Raw genomic sequence first — 15,083 nt, 5'->3', positions numbered from 1 at the left:
AGCCATGCTACATAATCTAGTGGAATGTCTTCCCTAAAGAGTGGGGGTTAATGTAAGGAGATTTTGGAATGGGCTGTTTAAAAAGCATATACTGTGTGGGTGTGGAGGTCAGGCGTACGCATGCTTTCGGCTATATAGTGTACGATTCACCTTCATACACTGAATCACGTTAGAGGCTTAGTGATTCGATCTATAGGGGTTGCAGCATGTGTGCTTGTGCCCTTAATAAAATATAGAATATAAATAAAAAGAATAAACCAAATATTAATCCCAACTCTTCAGGGTAGTAAATTTTTTTTTTTTTACTATTTAGCCCTTAGGTCTTATTTAGCTCCGTGTCTCTTTATGGAGCACCAGGTCCCTGAGGGACATGGATTCATTTCACTCTATACTGCATGAGCTATTATAAATCACAATAAAACCTTATTGACTTGGGCTTTATATGAAAACACACACACACACATTTAACAGGTTTAAACATTAGATTTGACATACATTTAATTATGAAGATACAGAGATCTGTTTATTTGTTAATAGTTCTTATCATATAGATGTAAAAGAAAATAAATATTCAATACAATTCAGTCTGAAGTATCTTAAAAAAACTGGCCATAAGTGATCATGTTCCATTTAAATCTATCACACAAAAAGCATTACTGTTACTATGACTGTAAAAACAGCATTGATTAAAGTAGTTCCTTTACGAAACAAGACAAATCTGAGTGTCATATGCAATATAATGACGATGTAATAATAAATAAATATATATAACGGATTCAAAGATTGGTAATTATGAATGACTAATAGGGCGCACGGTGGCTCAGTGGTTAGCATGTCCGCCTCACACCTCCAGAGTTGGGGGTTCGATTCCCGCCTCCGCCTTGTGTGTGTGGAGTTTGCATGTTCTCCCCATGCCTTGGGGGTTTCCTCCGGGTACTCCGGTTTCCTCCCCGGTCCAAAAATGTTAGGTTGATTGGCATCTCTGGAAAATTGTCCGTAGTGTGTGATTGCATGAGGGAATGAGAGAGTGTGTGTGTGTCCTGCGATGGGTTGGCACTCCGTCCAGGGTGTATCCTGTCTTGATGCCCGATGACGCCTGAGATAGGCACAGGCTCCCAGTGACCCGAGGTAGTTCGGATAAGCGGTAGAAAATGAATGAATGAATGAATGACTAAAAGGTTGCCAGGTACAACAGTCTTATTAGGATCATTTGTCTGTCAAGCAGCATGATTGGATTCCTTGTGTTCAGTACAAGCTGGAAAAACAGAGTGTAACGTATTTTACGAACAAAACATAAATTCCTTGAAAAGCAAAGAAAAAAATGTAGTATGTTAATTTTGCTTGTTGACCAAAAAAGATATGATTAAATCATAATTAAAAGATCGTCTACCACAGTGATATTAAATACTTGAATCTGATTGGTCGGAAAGTGATCACTTTCTGAATGATATCATTGTCTTCACCCTTTTACATTATCGTTTCATTCATTTTAGCCCTTTCAGGGAGGTTGTATGGAAAACACTCCACATAATCTCAGCAGTATAATAAACAGGTTAAAGAGGCTGTTGTACCTTTAGTGATAACAGACTTGAATCATTTCTGTCATGCTTTTATAAATTTTAAATTGTAATCAATGGCATTTTAAACTTTACTTAACGCATCTTACTTACTTGAGTTGATCCAATTTATAGCTTGGATCTTCCAGTAGGACGTTCAGCAGCTTTGTATCCGTGTCTTTAAGGTTATTTTCGCTAAGGTCCAGTTCTTTCAAGACAGAGTGCTTTGTACTCAGAACTAATGCTAAAACTTCACAGCTTTTCTCTGAGACTCCACAGTTAAACAGCCTGCAATGAGAAGCAGCCATTTTATTCATTCATCACAGTCCCATGCTTGAATGTTATTTTTAATCTTTTTAATTACACGTTATTACCTCAACTTCTCCATTTTGCAGTTTGGATTTTCTAGTCCGACGGAAAGAGTCTTGACTCCCGAGTCCTGCAGATTATTTCCTCCCAGATTTAATACTTTTAGGCTTGAGCTTTCTTTCGTGAGAACCGACGCAACGGAATCGCAGCAGCTCTCAGTTAAGCGACACTCGTTTAGCCTAGAAAGAAGAAGAAAGAACATCAGAAGTATAATCTGTGCATTTGCTTTGCTATTTTGGTACAATTTAAAACTACAGCATACAGTGAAGATCTCACTCTAATTGGGATATTTCAGTATTCAGCACAAGTCGTTTGATCCCGGCGTCTGTTAGTTTGTTGTTTCCCAGGTTCAGCTCTCTAAGACGGATAGGATTCGAGGTCAGAGCTGAAGCAAGAGCAACACAGCCGTCTTCTGTGACTTCACTCTGTCTTAGCCTGTACACAGAGGTTTAGAGACGTTTCCAGCTAATTTCGAGTACTCGTACACCAGGGGTTTCATGGCACCTTAGTAAATACATTTACACTTTACCTGAGTGTGTGCAATCTGCAGTTAAAATCCTTTAGCACACGTGAGAGAGCTTTCAGTCCACAGTCTCTAATGGGGTTCTCACTCAGGTCCAGCTCTTTAAGTGTTTGAGGATTTGCAGTAAGAGCAGAAGCCAAAGCTGTAGCTCCTTTTTTGGTGATCTGGCAAAATACTAACCTGCAGAAAGAATTGTCTACTTCATTTAAATGACTTCAGCTCCCAGGCTACACCTCAACCTACAAATATGTTATGTTCAAGCTCACCTGACTTCTAATAATGCACTCTCTCTCTCTCTCTCTCTCTCTCTCTCTCTCTCTCTCTCTCTAGCTATCTCTCCCTCTTGATCTCTCTCTAGATCTCTCTCACTCTCTTTTTTACTCTTTCTCTCTCTTTCTCTCTCTCGTTCTCTTTCTCTCTCTCTAGCTATCTCTCCCTCTTGATCTCTCTCCCTCTTGATCTCTCTCTCTCTTGATCTCTCCCACCCTCTTTTTTACTCTCTCTCTCTCTCTCTCTCTCTCTCTCTCTCTCTCTCTCTCTCTCTCTCTCTCTCTCTCTCTCTTTCACTCTCTCTCTCTCTCTCTCCCTCTTGATCTCTCTCTCTCTTTCACTCTCTCTTTCTCTCTCTCTCCCTCTTAATCTCTCTCTTTCTCTCTCTCTCTCCCTCTTAATCTCTCTCTTTCACTCTCTCTCTCTCTCTCTTTCACTCTCTCTTTCTCTCTCTCTCTCGCTCTCTCTCTCTCTTTCACTCTCTCTTTCTCTCTCTCCCTCTTAACCTCTCCCTCTCTCTTTCACTCTCTCTCTCTCTCTCTCTCTCTCTCTTGATCTCTCTCACTCTCTTTTTTACTCTCTCTCTCTTTCACTCTCTCTCTCTCTCTCTCTCTCTCTCTCTCACACACACACACACAATATAAAAAATATACAAAGTTTATACAAAAATATACTGCTATCCTTTTTTCCCCTCTCTTCTCTCATCCTCTGTTTTTGTCATTCTGGTTCTTATAGTTTGTTTTCACTGTTTCAATAAAATAACTATTTTCCAACTGCATCCACTTTTGCTGCCAGACAGATGCGGATCGTCTAAATACAAGAACACGTGACAAACATCTTTAGCTACACATCACAGAATTAAACATAGACAACCTAATCAAACACAATCAAACACCTAATGGATATTTAAGATTATTGTTACTGTAAAATAGGTTGTCCATAAACATCTACTTTAAGCTCCATGCTAAAAAAAAAAAGGTTAAAAAAAATCAATCTGCAGGTTTATATTCCAAACAACAACCAGCTTTTTCTAGATGCCTGACGTAATGTATTATTGTTAGATGCAGAATGAACACATCAGATGTGAAGTGAAAGGTTTAAATGGACTGTGACCTCAGAGTCTCCAGTTTACAGTGCGGACTTCTCAGACCAGAAGAGAGAAGCTCCAATCCCGTGTCCTGTATTGAGTTTCCGCTCAGGTCTACTGCTCTGAGACGAGCAGTGCCGCACCTGAAAACAGAAGCGAGAGCCTCACAGCTTTTCTCGGTGAGCAGGCCATAACTTAACCTAAAAGTGAAAGAAAAGAAGTGCAAATTGTTTAATTCATATAGCAAATATTTATATTATGCATCAGGTGTATGTCTAAAAGAAAATTCCAACCATAAGACTTCAAGTTTGGAGCGTGGATCCCTCATGACATCAGCCAGCTGCTCAACTCCTGGGTCGTCTCCTGGATTGTTCCAGTGGAGGTTGAGCTCTTTCAGGTGTGACGGATTCGAGATCAGAGCTGAGGCTAGTGCTTTACTTCCTTCTGGAGTAACTCTGCAGTCTTTCAGTCTGGAAGTGAAAATTTAAATCACAAAATATGGTCACATTAACCCTAACCCTATCAAGTTCGATTTCAAGAAGTCTTCAGAAGACTGCCGTCATCACCAGCTGATATACTGACCCGAGTATCTCAAGTTTGCAATCCGGATTCTTTAGATGACTAGCCAGCAGTTGAATTCCTGTCTGCCTCAAGCTGTTCTCACTCAGGTCCAATACTTTAAGGTTTGGAAGTCTAGGAAGAAGCTCGGAGACCAAAGTGGAACAGCCCTGTGGTGTGATTCTACAATATGACAGTCTGCAAAGACAAGGAAAGCTTGAACTTTAGCTCCAATTTCATGCTAGTTACATATTCTTCATCCTGGCCTACGACACTGATTAACCCTCTAACACAAAATTGTTGATATAATATTGCTAGCAAGAAAATGTTTTGTAATATGCTTTTCGAAAATGAACAGTAACTCTTACTGATAGACATCTATTTATGCAGCTCTACTATTAAATTATATAATGTATATGTATAATAATACAGACAAGTAACAAAGTACAGGACACATGAAAACCTATACACTTTGTGGAAAAAATGTAATTTGCAAAGAGTGCTTGGACCCCATAGATCACTACCTGGGTCTCACTCACTCACTCTCACTCATGTTCTACCGCTTATCCGAACTACCTCGGGTCACGGGGAGCCTGTGCCTATCTCAGGCGTCATCGGGCATCAAGGCAGGATACACCCTGGACGGAGTGCCAACCCATCACAGGGCACACACACACACACTCTCATTCACTCACGCAATCACACACTACGGACAATTTTCCAGAGATGCCAATCAACCTACCATGCATGTCTTTGGACCGGGGGAGGAAACCGGAGTACCCGGAGGAAACCCCCGAGGCACGGGGAGAACATGCAAACTCCACACACACAAGGCGGAGGCGGGAATCGAACCCCCAACCCTGGAGGTGTGAGGTGAACGTGCTAACCACTAAGCCCCCCTACCTGGGTTTATATGTCTTAAAATATTAGATGATCAAACTCTTCCTTTATTCCAGGCCCTGCAGTCTGAAAAGCAACGTATTTTTACCTCAGATTCTTTAATTTACTTTTGCCATTTCCCAGGCCTTCCGCAAGAAGCCTCAGCCCTTTGTCTCCAATAGAGTTACTACTTAAATTCAGCTCCTGTAGGTTGGAAGAATCAGAGCTAAGCGCAGAGCCCAGCGCTTTGCAGCATCTCTCGGTGAGTCCGCAGTTATCGAGCCTGAGAAACAAAGCAATAATCTGTATTTAATTTGGACAGATATAAAACAAATTTGAAGAATCCACTGGTTCTTCGGAGATCATCATCAAAAGGATACAAATCCCCAGCTTTCAGACTTACAGAGCGGTTTCTGATGCTTTGACCACAGGCATCAGCCTCAGGAGAGCTTCATCTGATCTGATATACTTCTTGAGGTCAAACACGTCAAGTTTTGTCTCAGACGTCAGCAATACAAAGACGAGGGCAGACCACTGTGTGAGGGAAAGTTTGGAGGAACTTTCTGAGTTTATGTACTGTTGAACCTCCTTCACTATAGAGAGCTCATTAAGCTCATTCAGACAATAGAAGAGATTGATAGACTTCTCGTTTGAGGAGTTCTCCTCTATCTTCGTCTTGATGTATTCGACCGTTGCGTCTGTGTTTTGAAGGCTGGGATCAACCCGTGGAAACAAGCTGCGCAGGATGTTCTGGTTGGACTCCAGAGAAAGGCCTAAAAGGAAACGGAGAAAGAGATCCAAGTGCCCATTTTCACTCTCTAAGGCTCTGTCAATGGCGTTCTGGTGGAATTTGTTCAGTTCTTGGGTAGCATCTGTGGTATTGCAACTTGTCTGGTTAAAAAGGTTCCGGTTGTAGCATTTACACGTGAGAAACACGTATAAAGCAGCGAGAAACTCCTGGATGCTCAGATGCACAAAGCAGTACACTTTATTCTGAGTCAAGGCACATTCCTCTTTAAAGATCTGTGAGCACACTCCTGAGTAGACCACAGCCTCCCTGACGCTGATGCCACAAGCCCTGAGATCATCCTCATAAAATATCAGGTTGCCCTTTTCCAGTTGCTGAAAGGCCATTTTGCCCAGTTTGAGAATCATGTCTTCATCAGATGACTTCTCATCCCTGTCAGAGTACCTGTGGTTTTTAGTTCTGGTTTGGATTAGGAGGAAATGTAAGTACATTTGAGTCAGTGTCTTAGGAACTTCTAAGCAACTGATGGTACTCTCTAGAACAGTTGAGGAAAGCCAGCAGAAGACAGGAATGTGGCACATAATGAAGAGGCTCCTTGAGGACTTGATGTGCGTGATGATTTTGTTAGCCAGTGTCTCGTTGCTTATTCTTTTCCTGAGATACTCCTCCTTCTGGGGGTCATTAAATCCTCGAACTTCACTGACCAGGTCGATGCACTGAGTCGGGATAAGACCGGCTGCTGCTGGACGAGATGTGATCCAGAGGAGTGCATCAGGAAGCAGGTTTCCATTGATGAGGTTGGTCAGTAAAACATCAAGAGACACTTGTTCTGCTGCATCACACACTCTCTGGTTGTTCTGAAAATCTAAAGGAAAGCGGCATTCATCCAGTCCGTCAAGGATAAAAAGAACTTTACGACGCTGAGGAGCTGTTACTTCGACAGTACCCGTGTTAAAACGCTGAAGAAGCCCGATTAGGCAGAACGTCTCCTCCTTCATCAGGTTAAGCTCACGGAATGTAAATGGATAAATCAAATCGATGTCATGATTAGCTTTACCTTCAGCCCAATCCATGACAAATTTCTGTACAGACACTGTTTTTCCAATCCCAGCAATTCCCTTTGTCAGGACGCTCCTAATTGGTTTGCGGTGCCCATGCGTGTGCTTGAATATGTCGTTGCATCTGATTGGTATTTCTACTGTGCTTTGGGTCCTGGAGAGCATTTCAATCTGCCTCACCTCGTGTTCCGTTCGGACATTCGCGCCATCACTCTCAGTGATGTAGAGCTCTGTATAAATGTCATTCAACAACGTTGAATGACCCTTTATTGTCAGGTCATGGTAAATGTGCTGAAATTTAGCCTTGAGTCTGTTTTTATGCTCACGACACAGCTTTAATTGAGCATCTGTAGAACTGCCGGACGTCAAGCCAACAGCATGAATCCTAGATGGATAGAAACAATATTTATTCCTGACGGTTTATATATAACATACTATATTGTTATTTTGAGGCCCTGATTCTATAAAGGGTTGTGTGTGTATAACTTAACACCTCAGTGTCTCTCGTATGAGTATGATGAAGTTCTTGTATCCTGTGTTTGCTTTAATAATTGTGCAGTTTGATGTGTTGCTAGTGTAAAGAACAAAATGTGGTGTGTTGCCTCAGAGCTCCAGGTTTGATAAATTGTCATAAAATGAGTGTGTGTGTGTGTGTGTGTGTGTGTGTGTGTGTGTGTGTGTGTGTGGTGCCTTGCGATATACCTGTGTATCCTCAGTTCATGCCCAGTGTCTTCAGGATAGGCTTTGTATTCGTTACTGAAAGTAGGTGAGAAATCGAGGCAATTATTATGACCCAAGGTGTCAATGACATGCTATAACAGGTCCTACTTGGTCCATATCATGTCATTTTTTATCACTGTACAACATTCACAGACACATAATCAAAAACATCTTACAAGTCATAATATTGCTCCATGAATCTCCCTAATTGTAATCATTATTAATCACTGCATATTTAATACAGACCTCACTTTAGCTGATATCACACAAGAATATCTGACTAACTGTATGACAGATATGTCAGTCATTTTTGGAAAATCTCCCAAGCCAATGGTCATTAGTTACGATCGAAGTGTGAATATCGATGAGGGTCATTTTCAACTCCCTTACTATGTCTCTTAGGTTTATAACCAATAGCAATGTAGTAATTCAGTGCTGTACTGATGACATACCTTAGGCCTTTACAAAGTTTTTTGGTTGGTGGAGTCTCAGGTTCAGGCAGTGATGATGGATGTGCGGTTCTGATTAAAAAACAGTCAGGTACAGATGTGATCAGACCAGGCTGCTGGCGGACACTTAAAACACCACATGTAGCCCAGATTAACTTTTAATTATACTCTTAATTAAATTAAAATAACCTCAGTATTGTTGAGGTTGGTGAAATTTATCATGTATCTGATTTCAGTAACGTGGGCACGGTGGTTTAGTGGTTAGCACGTTCGCCTCACACCTCCAGGGTTGGGGGTTCGATTCCCGCCTCCACCTTGTGTGTGTGGAGTTTGCATGTTCTCCCCGTGCCTCGGGGGTTTCCTCCGGGTACTCCGGTTTCCTCCCCTGGTCCAAAGACATGCATGGTAGGTTGATTGGCATCTCTAGAAAAATTGTCTGTATTGTGTGAGTGAATGAGAGTGTGTGTGTGCCCTGTGATGGGTTGGCACTCTGTCCAGGGTGTATCCTGTCTTGATGCCCGATGACGCCTGAGATAGTCCCGTGACCCGAGGTAGTTCGGATAAGCGGTAGAAAATGAACAAATGAATGATTTCAGTAACAGACGCATCTATATAAGACCTCTGTGGAAATTCATACCCTTGGAGGAGAGGATCTGTTTTTTTAAATGCAATCGGCTCCAACATCGAATTCGAACTCTTCACAGAGACACAGCTGGGTTCGTCCCACTTGTCCAACCTTGAAATCCCAACAAAACACCGACTCATCAAGTATTCTCCAGTTAAACCATTATAAAAAAAGTTACACACCAGTATAAACTGCTTACCTGGGAGCTTCAGGAGTAGTTTCTCTACAGTAATTCATTGTATTTGCATCTGTATAAAAAATATGACATACAATTTACACTTACATACACTCACTGTCCACTTTATTAGGAATACCAGTAAAAAAGAAGATTAATGGACCTTCGTTTCTTATAGATCCATTTAAATTTGATAGCTTCATTTTTCAGATAAGCGGTAGAAGATGAATGAATGAATGAATGTCTGCAAATGATGTTGCATAGATCACATCACTCGTTCTATTATAGACCATTAAAAACAGCAATAACGTACAGGACAATAAGCTACTAAATGCCCACAAATGTGAATGTTGACATAAGAGAAATTGAAAAAAATAAGAAGTTAATGCCATGAAACAAACCACAGGAATTTCCCCAAACTATAATAAATCAGTCATGTGCAAACTGTATGTTGCAACTCAGGGTGCAAAGGACCGTGTTTGTGATTTAAAGCAGTTTTACGTCATCCTCCATGTCGTGTTGGTGTAATCTTCAGACAAAAGATGTCATGTATGTTTTCACCGCCTCAGTGACACAAACGCTGCTGGCACTGACTACACCGTGCTATTTTTGCACATGAGGTACCTTCATAATGGATAAATGACTCATTAATATCATGCAGGATATTTTGCAATAACGAAAGATGTTAAAGGGCAGTCATTTTGTCATATTCCCTCTGGAGCTGGTGTTAGTGTGATATACTGAATGTGTTATCAAACGAGTTCACATTTAAATGTATTATAAAAATGTTGTCATGAGCTAGCAGGCCTGAGCACATGTGTAGTATGGGCACCTCGTGGTCAACGTGAGAGAAAGTAGAGTGAAAGTATAATTATATTGTTTCAGATGATTTGATTCTTTTACCTCAGTTTAAGAGGAAGTATTAACATTGTGCATACTTGATTATATTTATGTTTCAGAGTATCCTATTCTTGCAAAGAGCATGTGGAGCTAAGGAAGTGTTAAGTCAGTTCTGTTTGTATTTCTGGTTACTACAGTGAAGAAGCAGCGATACACACATGTATTGATACTGTCAGATAATGGGTTTTTGCTATGTATACATTCATGTTGATTCTAAATTAATACACCGTCACGGAAGTCATCACTGCAGCGTTCTCTGTCATTATTTAATTAATCCTTTCGGTACTTCTACACAGGTACTACATTAGAACCTACAGTAATAAAGCACAATTATTCATGTGATTGTAATAATTTAGTTAACGAATTGCTTTAACATTGCGGAATGTCAATGAACAAGTTCTTCTTATTGTTTGTTATAGCAGCTATAAACAGACAAATCCTCACCCGAAGGACAGCTGGTATAAATGGCCTAGCACAGCTAAGCTCTCGCTTAGCAAGACATCTGTATGAAGTTCCAGCAGCCCTCTGATTATCTACTTTTCAGAAATGTTTATTTAAGACAGATTATTTTTGCTTTTGTGGAGCCAAATCCAACAGCAGCACCAACAGACGTCAGTAAAATACACAGAATGGTATGAAGACGTGTGGCTGGGGCTGATTTCTTCCAAACCCAAGGTGTAGAGTCATGCAACTTATCAGAGACAGTCATGTCAAGTCAGAGTGAAACATGCTGTAGATTTAATGCTCGTTTGGGCCGATTTTATTTATTTATTTGTTTATTTTAACTCTTGTTTTGTATTTCAACACATCCGTAACAAAAAGATCAGTAAAATCTAAACACGAAACCTGAAATTAAGGTATCAAAACTGCCCAGAGTATGTGTTGTATAAAATATGTACCAGGGTTCATGACCAGTGTTGTATAAAGTATTAGAAAGCAATACTTGAGTAAAAGTACAAGTATCGTACTAGAAAAAGACTTTGGTAGAAGTGAAAGTTACCTTTTAGAATATTACTCAAGTAAAAGTCTTAAAGTATCTGATATTTACTGTACTTAAGTATGAAAAGTCAGTTTCTGATATTTAATGTACTTAAGTATTTGAAGTAAAAGTAAAAAGTAAAATTTCAGTGATTTTCTGTAGGCATAAGAGCAGGGGCGGTTCTAGGGTTTCATCTTTAGGGGGTTTTTAGCCCTCAGTGAGAATTTAAAACAAGAAGAGTTTTATATTATATATTATATGACTACATAGTAAGCCAAAAGTTATGGTGTTATTAAATGGCAAAAGTGGACACCAAAATTTTATGCATGATGTAATGATGTCAGTCTTGAATCAGATCAGTTCATGTGTGTGCATTCTCTACAAACAGTGTGTCTAATGAATGCAGTCATTAATAAAAAAAATATTCACAAGACAAAAACCAAATCAATAAATGTTATTTTTATTTAGTATTGAATGGATTGTTTGCATTAATATTTTGTTTGTGCTACAACTCTGGTAATAAGAATAGTGACATTTCACTGCTTTTGGTTGCCGTCTTTGCAGCTTTCTGCAGATTAACGTTATAGATAAACGCCTCCATTGGAGCGTAATGCAATCTAGGAGCAGTGATTCGCCAAACCTCCCTTATTGCAGTATTACATTTCTTCTGATTTTATTTTGTAGTAACGAGTAACGAAGATGCTTAGTGGAAATACATCGGAGTAAAAGTATACATTTTATCTAGGAAATGTAGTGGAGTAAAAGTGAAAGTTGACATAAATTTAAATAGCGAAGTAAAGTACAGATACGTGAAATTTCTACTTAAGTACAGTAACGAAGTATTTGTACTCAGTTACATTACAACACTGTTCATGACATTATTGTCTCGTATTTAAAAGGTCTGATCATCAGCAGTGATGGACAAGGTGCATCTGAAACTCAGTCACAAATGTAATGAACTTATTTTATGGCGCATCTGGACTAAACAAACATGGTCCAATTGATTTACAAAATACACAAAAGGACAGTCCGCAGAAACACAAGCTTAATGTCACTTGGTCTGGAAGAAATGGTTTGACATTCAGAGGAAACATGAAAAATTTCAAATAAATAAATAAATAAATAAAGTGTCATTGTAAATCTACTGATAAATATTGTATCTAATATCACATTTAGCCATAATTGTTCACTAAACACTGTTAAAAAGTCAATAAGAACAAAAATAATCTAAAAAATAAAAATAGACTCGTATCATAAATGTAAAAAAAAAATTCCCCTTAAAAATGATACTATATCAAGTGTAGACAGATAAAAAATAATAAATAAATAAATAATAATAATAATAATAATAATAAACAATTATAATAAAAATAAATAATAATAATAATGAACAATTATAATAAAAACAGATAAATATATACTAATAATAATAATAATAATAATAATAATAATAATAATAATAATAATAATAATAACAATAATTAAAGCTGCAAGCAGCATTTCCCGGGGTTCAAGCGTTTAAGGCCTTTAGGGAGTTTAAGGCCTTAAAGGATTTTCAAAACTTTGAAGCCTTTCATGACTTTAGGGCCTTTCAGGCTTTTAAAGACATGTGGAAACAGATTTGATGTTTTCTAGACTTTACGCATCTAGATCAATTATGAAAAAGACCATTTAGAGCTAATGCAATCCATTGGAAATATATGGTTTATATATCTTTTCAACAATTATAGTGCACATCACATTATTCATTTATATTATACAGGTCACTTGTATTACACTGCTCATTTACATTACACAGCTAACTTGGATCACACAGCTCACTTTCATTACACAGGTTACTTATATAACACTGCTCAGTTTCATCACAGTGCATACTTTCATCGTATAGCTCACTGGCATCGCACAGCTCACTGGCATAACACAGGTCACTGGCATCATTCAGCTTATTGGCATTAGACAGGTCACAGGCATCATACAGTTTACTGGCATCACACAGCTAAAACTCTTTAGCGCCAACTAGTGGCCGATTTCTTTCAAATTTCTTACAGACCTCTAGGACCACGTGTCGAACATGCCCACCGAGTTTCATTCCGATAGGCCTCCATTAATCTTGTCTAATTGGTGCTCAAGTTTCATTGGCCGATACCGGCCATGTTTTTTGAGACACGCCAATGTCCTTACATAGACTCAAGGCAATTTGGACAAAGACACTGCACACCAAGTTTGAAGTCAATCGGACCAACACTTGCATAGTTAGAGCTTTTTTTAGTGATTTTTCTGTCATAGCGCCACCAAGTGGCCAATCGCCGCGGTTTTTGACCTGTGACCTCAGTTTGACCTCTTTCACATGTGTCCCAAGTTTGGTGTTGATAGCTCATTTGGTTTTTGAGTTATTGCCAGTTTAGCAAAAGTTGGCTCCAACAGTGTTCGAACATTTGGGGGCCCCTTAGTGACGATGAATGAAAATTGAAACTTTTTCCGATAATTATTGACATTGAGACTCCAGAGAATATTAATGCACTGGATTGGTCTCAATCAGGTGAAAAACCTAGGACTAGTTCGCAAAAGTAGGTTTTTCACCTTATTAAGAATAATTAATGAACAATTTGATTGACAGCATTGGTCCAAGAGGCAAAGTTGTTCAGTATGTGGAGACCTATCAAATGATATCAATATTGTGTGTATTTATTAAGCACTACGTGATTACATTGGCATAAAACTCTTTAGTGCCAACTAGTGGCCGATTTCTTTCAAATTTCTTACAGACCTCTAGGACCACGTGTCGAACATGCCCACCGAGTTTCATTCCGATAGGCCTCCATTAACCTTGTCTAATTGGTGCTCAAACTTCATTGGCCGATGGCGGCCATGTTTTTTGAGACACGCCAACGTCCTTACATAGACTCAAGTCACCTTGGACAAAGACACTGCACACCACGTTTGAAGTCAATCGGACCAACACTCGCATAGTTAGAGCTGTTTTTAGTGATTTTTCTGTCATAGCACCACCAAGTGGCCAATCGCAGCGGCTTTTCACCTGTGACCTCCGACTGACCTCTTTCACATGTGTCCCAAGTTTGGTGTTGATAGCTCATTTAAATCTTGAGTTATTGCCATTTTAGTAAAACTGGCTCCTCACAGTCCAAACGTTTTGGGGCCCCTTAAGGACCCTGAATTAAAATTTCAACTTTTTTTCGATAATTATTGACAGCGAGACTCCAGAGAATATTACTGCACTGGATTGGTCTCGATCAGGCGAAAAACCTAGGACTAGTTCGTAAAAGTAGGTTTTTTACCTGATCAAGAATAATTAATGAAGAATTTGATTGACAGCATTGGTCCAAGAGGCAAAGTTGTTCGATATGTGGACACTTATCAAATGTTATAAAGCACTTGAGATTTGGTCATACGGTTTAGGAGTTATGGGCACAAACGCGTTGAGGCCGATTGGCCGATTTCGCTGAGTCCTTGGGCCTGAGTAACTGTGACCAGTACTACCATCTGACCAAGTTTGAGCTCTCTAGGCCTTACGGTTTGGGCTGCACGATCGTTTGTAGGGCGGAATAATAATAATAATAATAATAATAATAATAATAATCCTACCGAATACAATAGGTTTCCAGCGCTTCGCGCTTGAACCCCTAATAATACCCATGTAATGTAATGAATGAGCCATAATGAAAGTTTACTGTGAGTAAAGACTCTGTTGTATAAACTGAGTTTACAAAATCACTTTTCTTCACACAAAACGTGCTCAGGTATTTCTAGCTTTACTAAAATAAACAAATAAATACATACACATGTAAAACTCAGCAGTTAAACTTTAGAATGATTAGTAATCTGAAATCCTACTTACAGCTGAAGTCAATGCTGGTCAGAGCTGAAATGGAGCAGGGAGGAAAAACTCGTTTAACTCGTCACTCCACTTTCTTTCACTTCCCTGAACTTAAAGTTGGTTTCTAGTTTTCAATGTTTTTCTTCTCCACTTTAAATGATTCATTTATTAGCTGATGAATCACTGTGCCGGTAGAGGGCGCTGCTGAAGCATGTTTCTACAGTGTTCAAGTCTCCTATTGTAAAGTCACCATAACTGGGATATGTAGTTATGGAAAATCTTAAATTATAGTTTGACACATTTTCACTCTTAAAAGCATGATATCCTTATGTATTTTGTATATAAGCAACTG

The 15,083-nt window shown here is 39.2% G+C and overlaps 1 protein-coding gene across 2 annotated transcripts; it reads right to left on the bottom strand.

Moving 5' to 3' along the window:
• Positions 1 to 496: 496 nt before the first annotated feature.
• Positions 497 to 14,794, bottom strand: nlrp12l (NLR family pyrin domain containing 12-like). Of its 2 annotated transcripts, XM_060893807.1 has the most exons (15): positions 14,753 to 14,794; positions 9,042 to 9,090; positions 8,855 to 8,953; positions 8,221 to 8,289; positions 7,751 to 7,804; positions 5,646 to 7,433; positions 5,352 to 5,525; positions 4,388 to 4,561; positions 4,099 to 4,275; positions 3,832 to 4,005; positions 2,455 to 2,628; positions 2,202 to 2,360; positions 1,931 to 2,104; positions 1,671 to 1,844; positions 497 to 1,255 (listed from the first exon to the last, which is right to left on the bottom strand). In XM_060893807.1, exons 2-15 carry the CDS (start codon positions 9,077 to 9,079, stop codon positions 1,246 to 1,248), a joined length of 3,438 nt encoding a protein of 1,145 aa, XP_060749790.1. In that variant the 5' UTR covers positions 9,080 to 9,090; positions 14,753 to 14,794; the 3' UTR covers positions 497 to 1,245. The 2 variants fall into 2 exon arrangements, with proteins under 2 accessions (XP_060749790.1, XP_060749791.1); XM_060893808.1 differs by lacking the exons at positions 497 to 1,255; positions 1,671 to 1,844 and having other exon boundaries at positions 1,968 to 2,104; positions 2,188 to 2,360.
• Positions 14,795 to 15,083: the final 289 nt, after the last annotated feature.

Source organism: Tachysurus vachellii, chromosome 19, assembly GCF_030014155.1.
Source record: "Tachysurus vachellii isolate PV-2020 chromosome 19, HZAU_Pvac_v1, whole genome shotgun sequence".
Taxonomy (NCBI): domain Eukaryota; kingdom Metazoa; phylum Chordata; class Actinopteri; order Siluriformes; family Bagridae; genus Tachysurus; species Tachysurus vachellii.
This window is presented reverse-complemented; position numbering and strand designations above follow the sequence as displayed.

Excerpts from the sequence above, each read along its gene's own strand:
- nlrp12l (XM_060893807.1), bottom strand. The coding sequence starts at position 9,079 with ATGAATTACTGTAGAGAAACTACTCCTGAAGCTCCCAG. Across the intron at positions 8,954-9,041 it reads ACTACTCCTGAAGCTCCCAG|GTTGGACAAGTGGGACGAAC; the intron begins GTAAGCAGTTTA and ends TGGGATTTCAAG. Across the intron at positions 4,276-4,387 it reads TGCAAACTTGAGATACTCGG|ACTGAAAGACTGCAGAGTTA; the intron begins GTCAGTATATCA and ends TTTCACTTCCAG.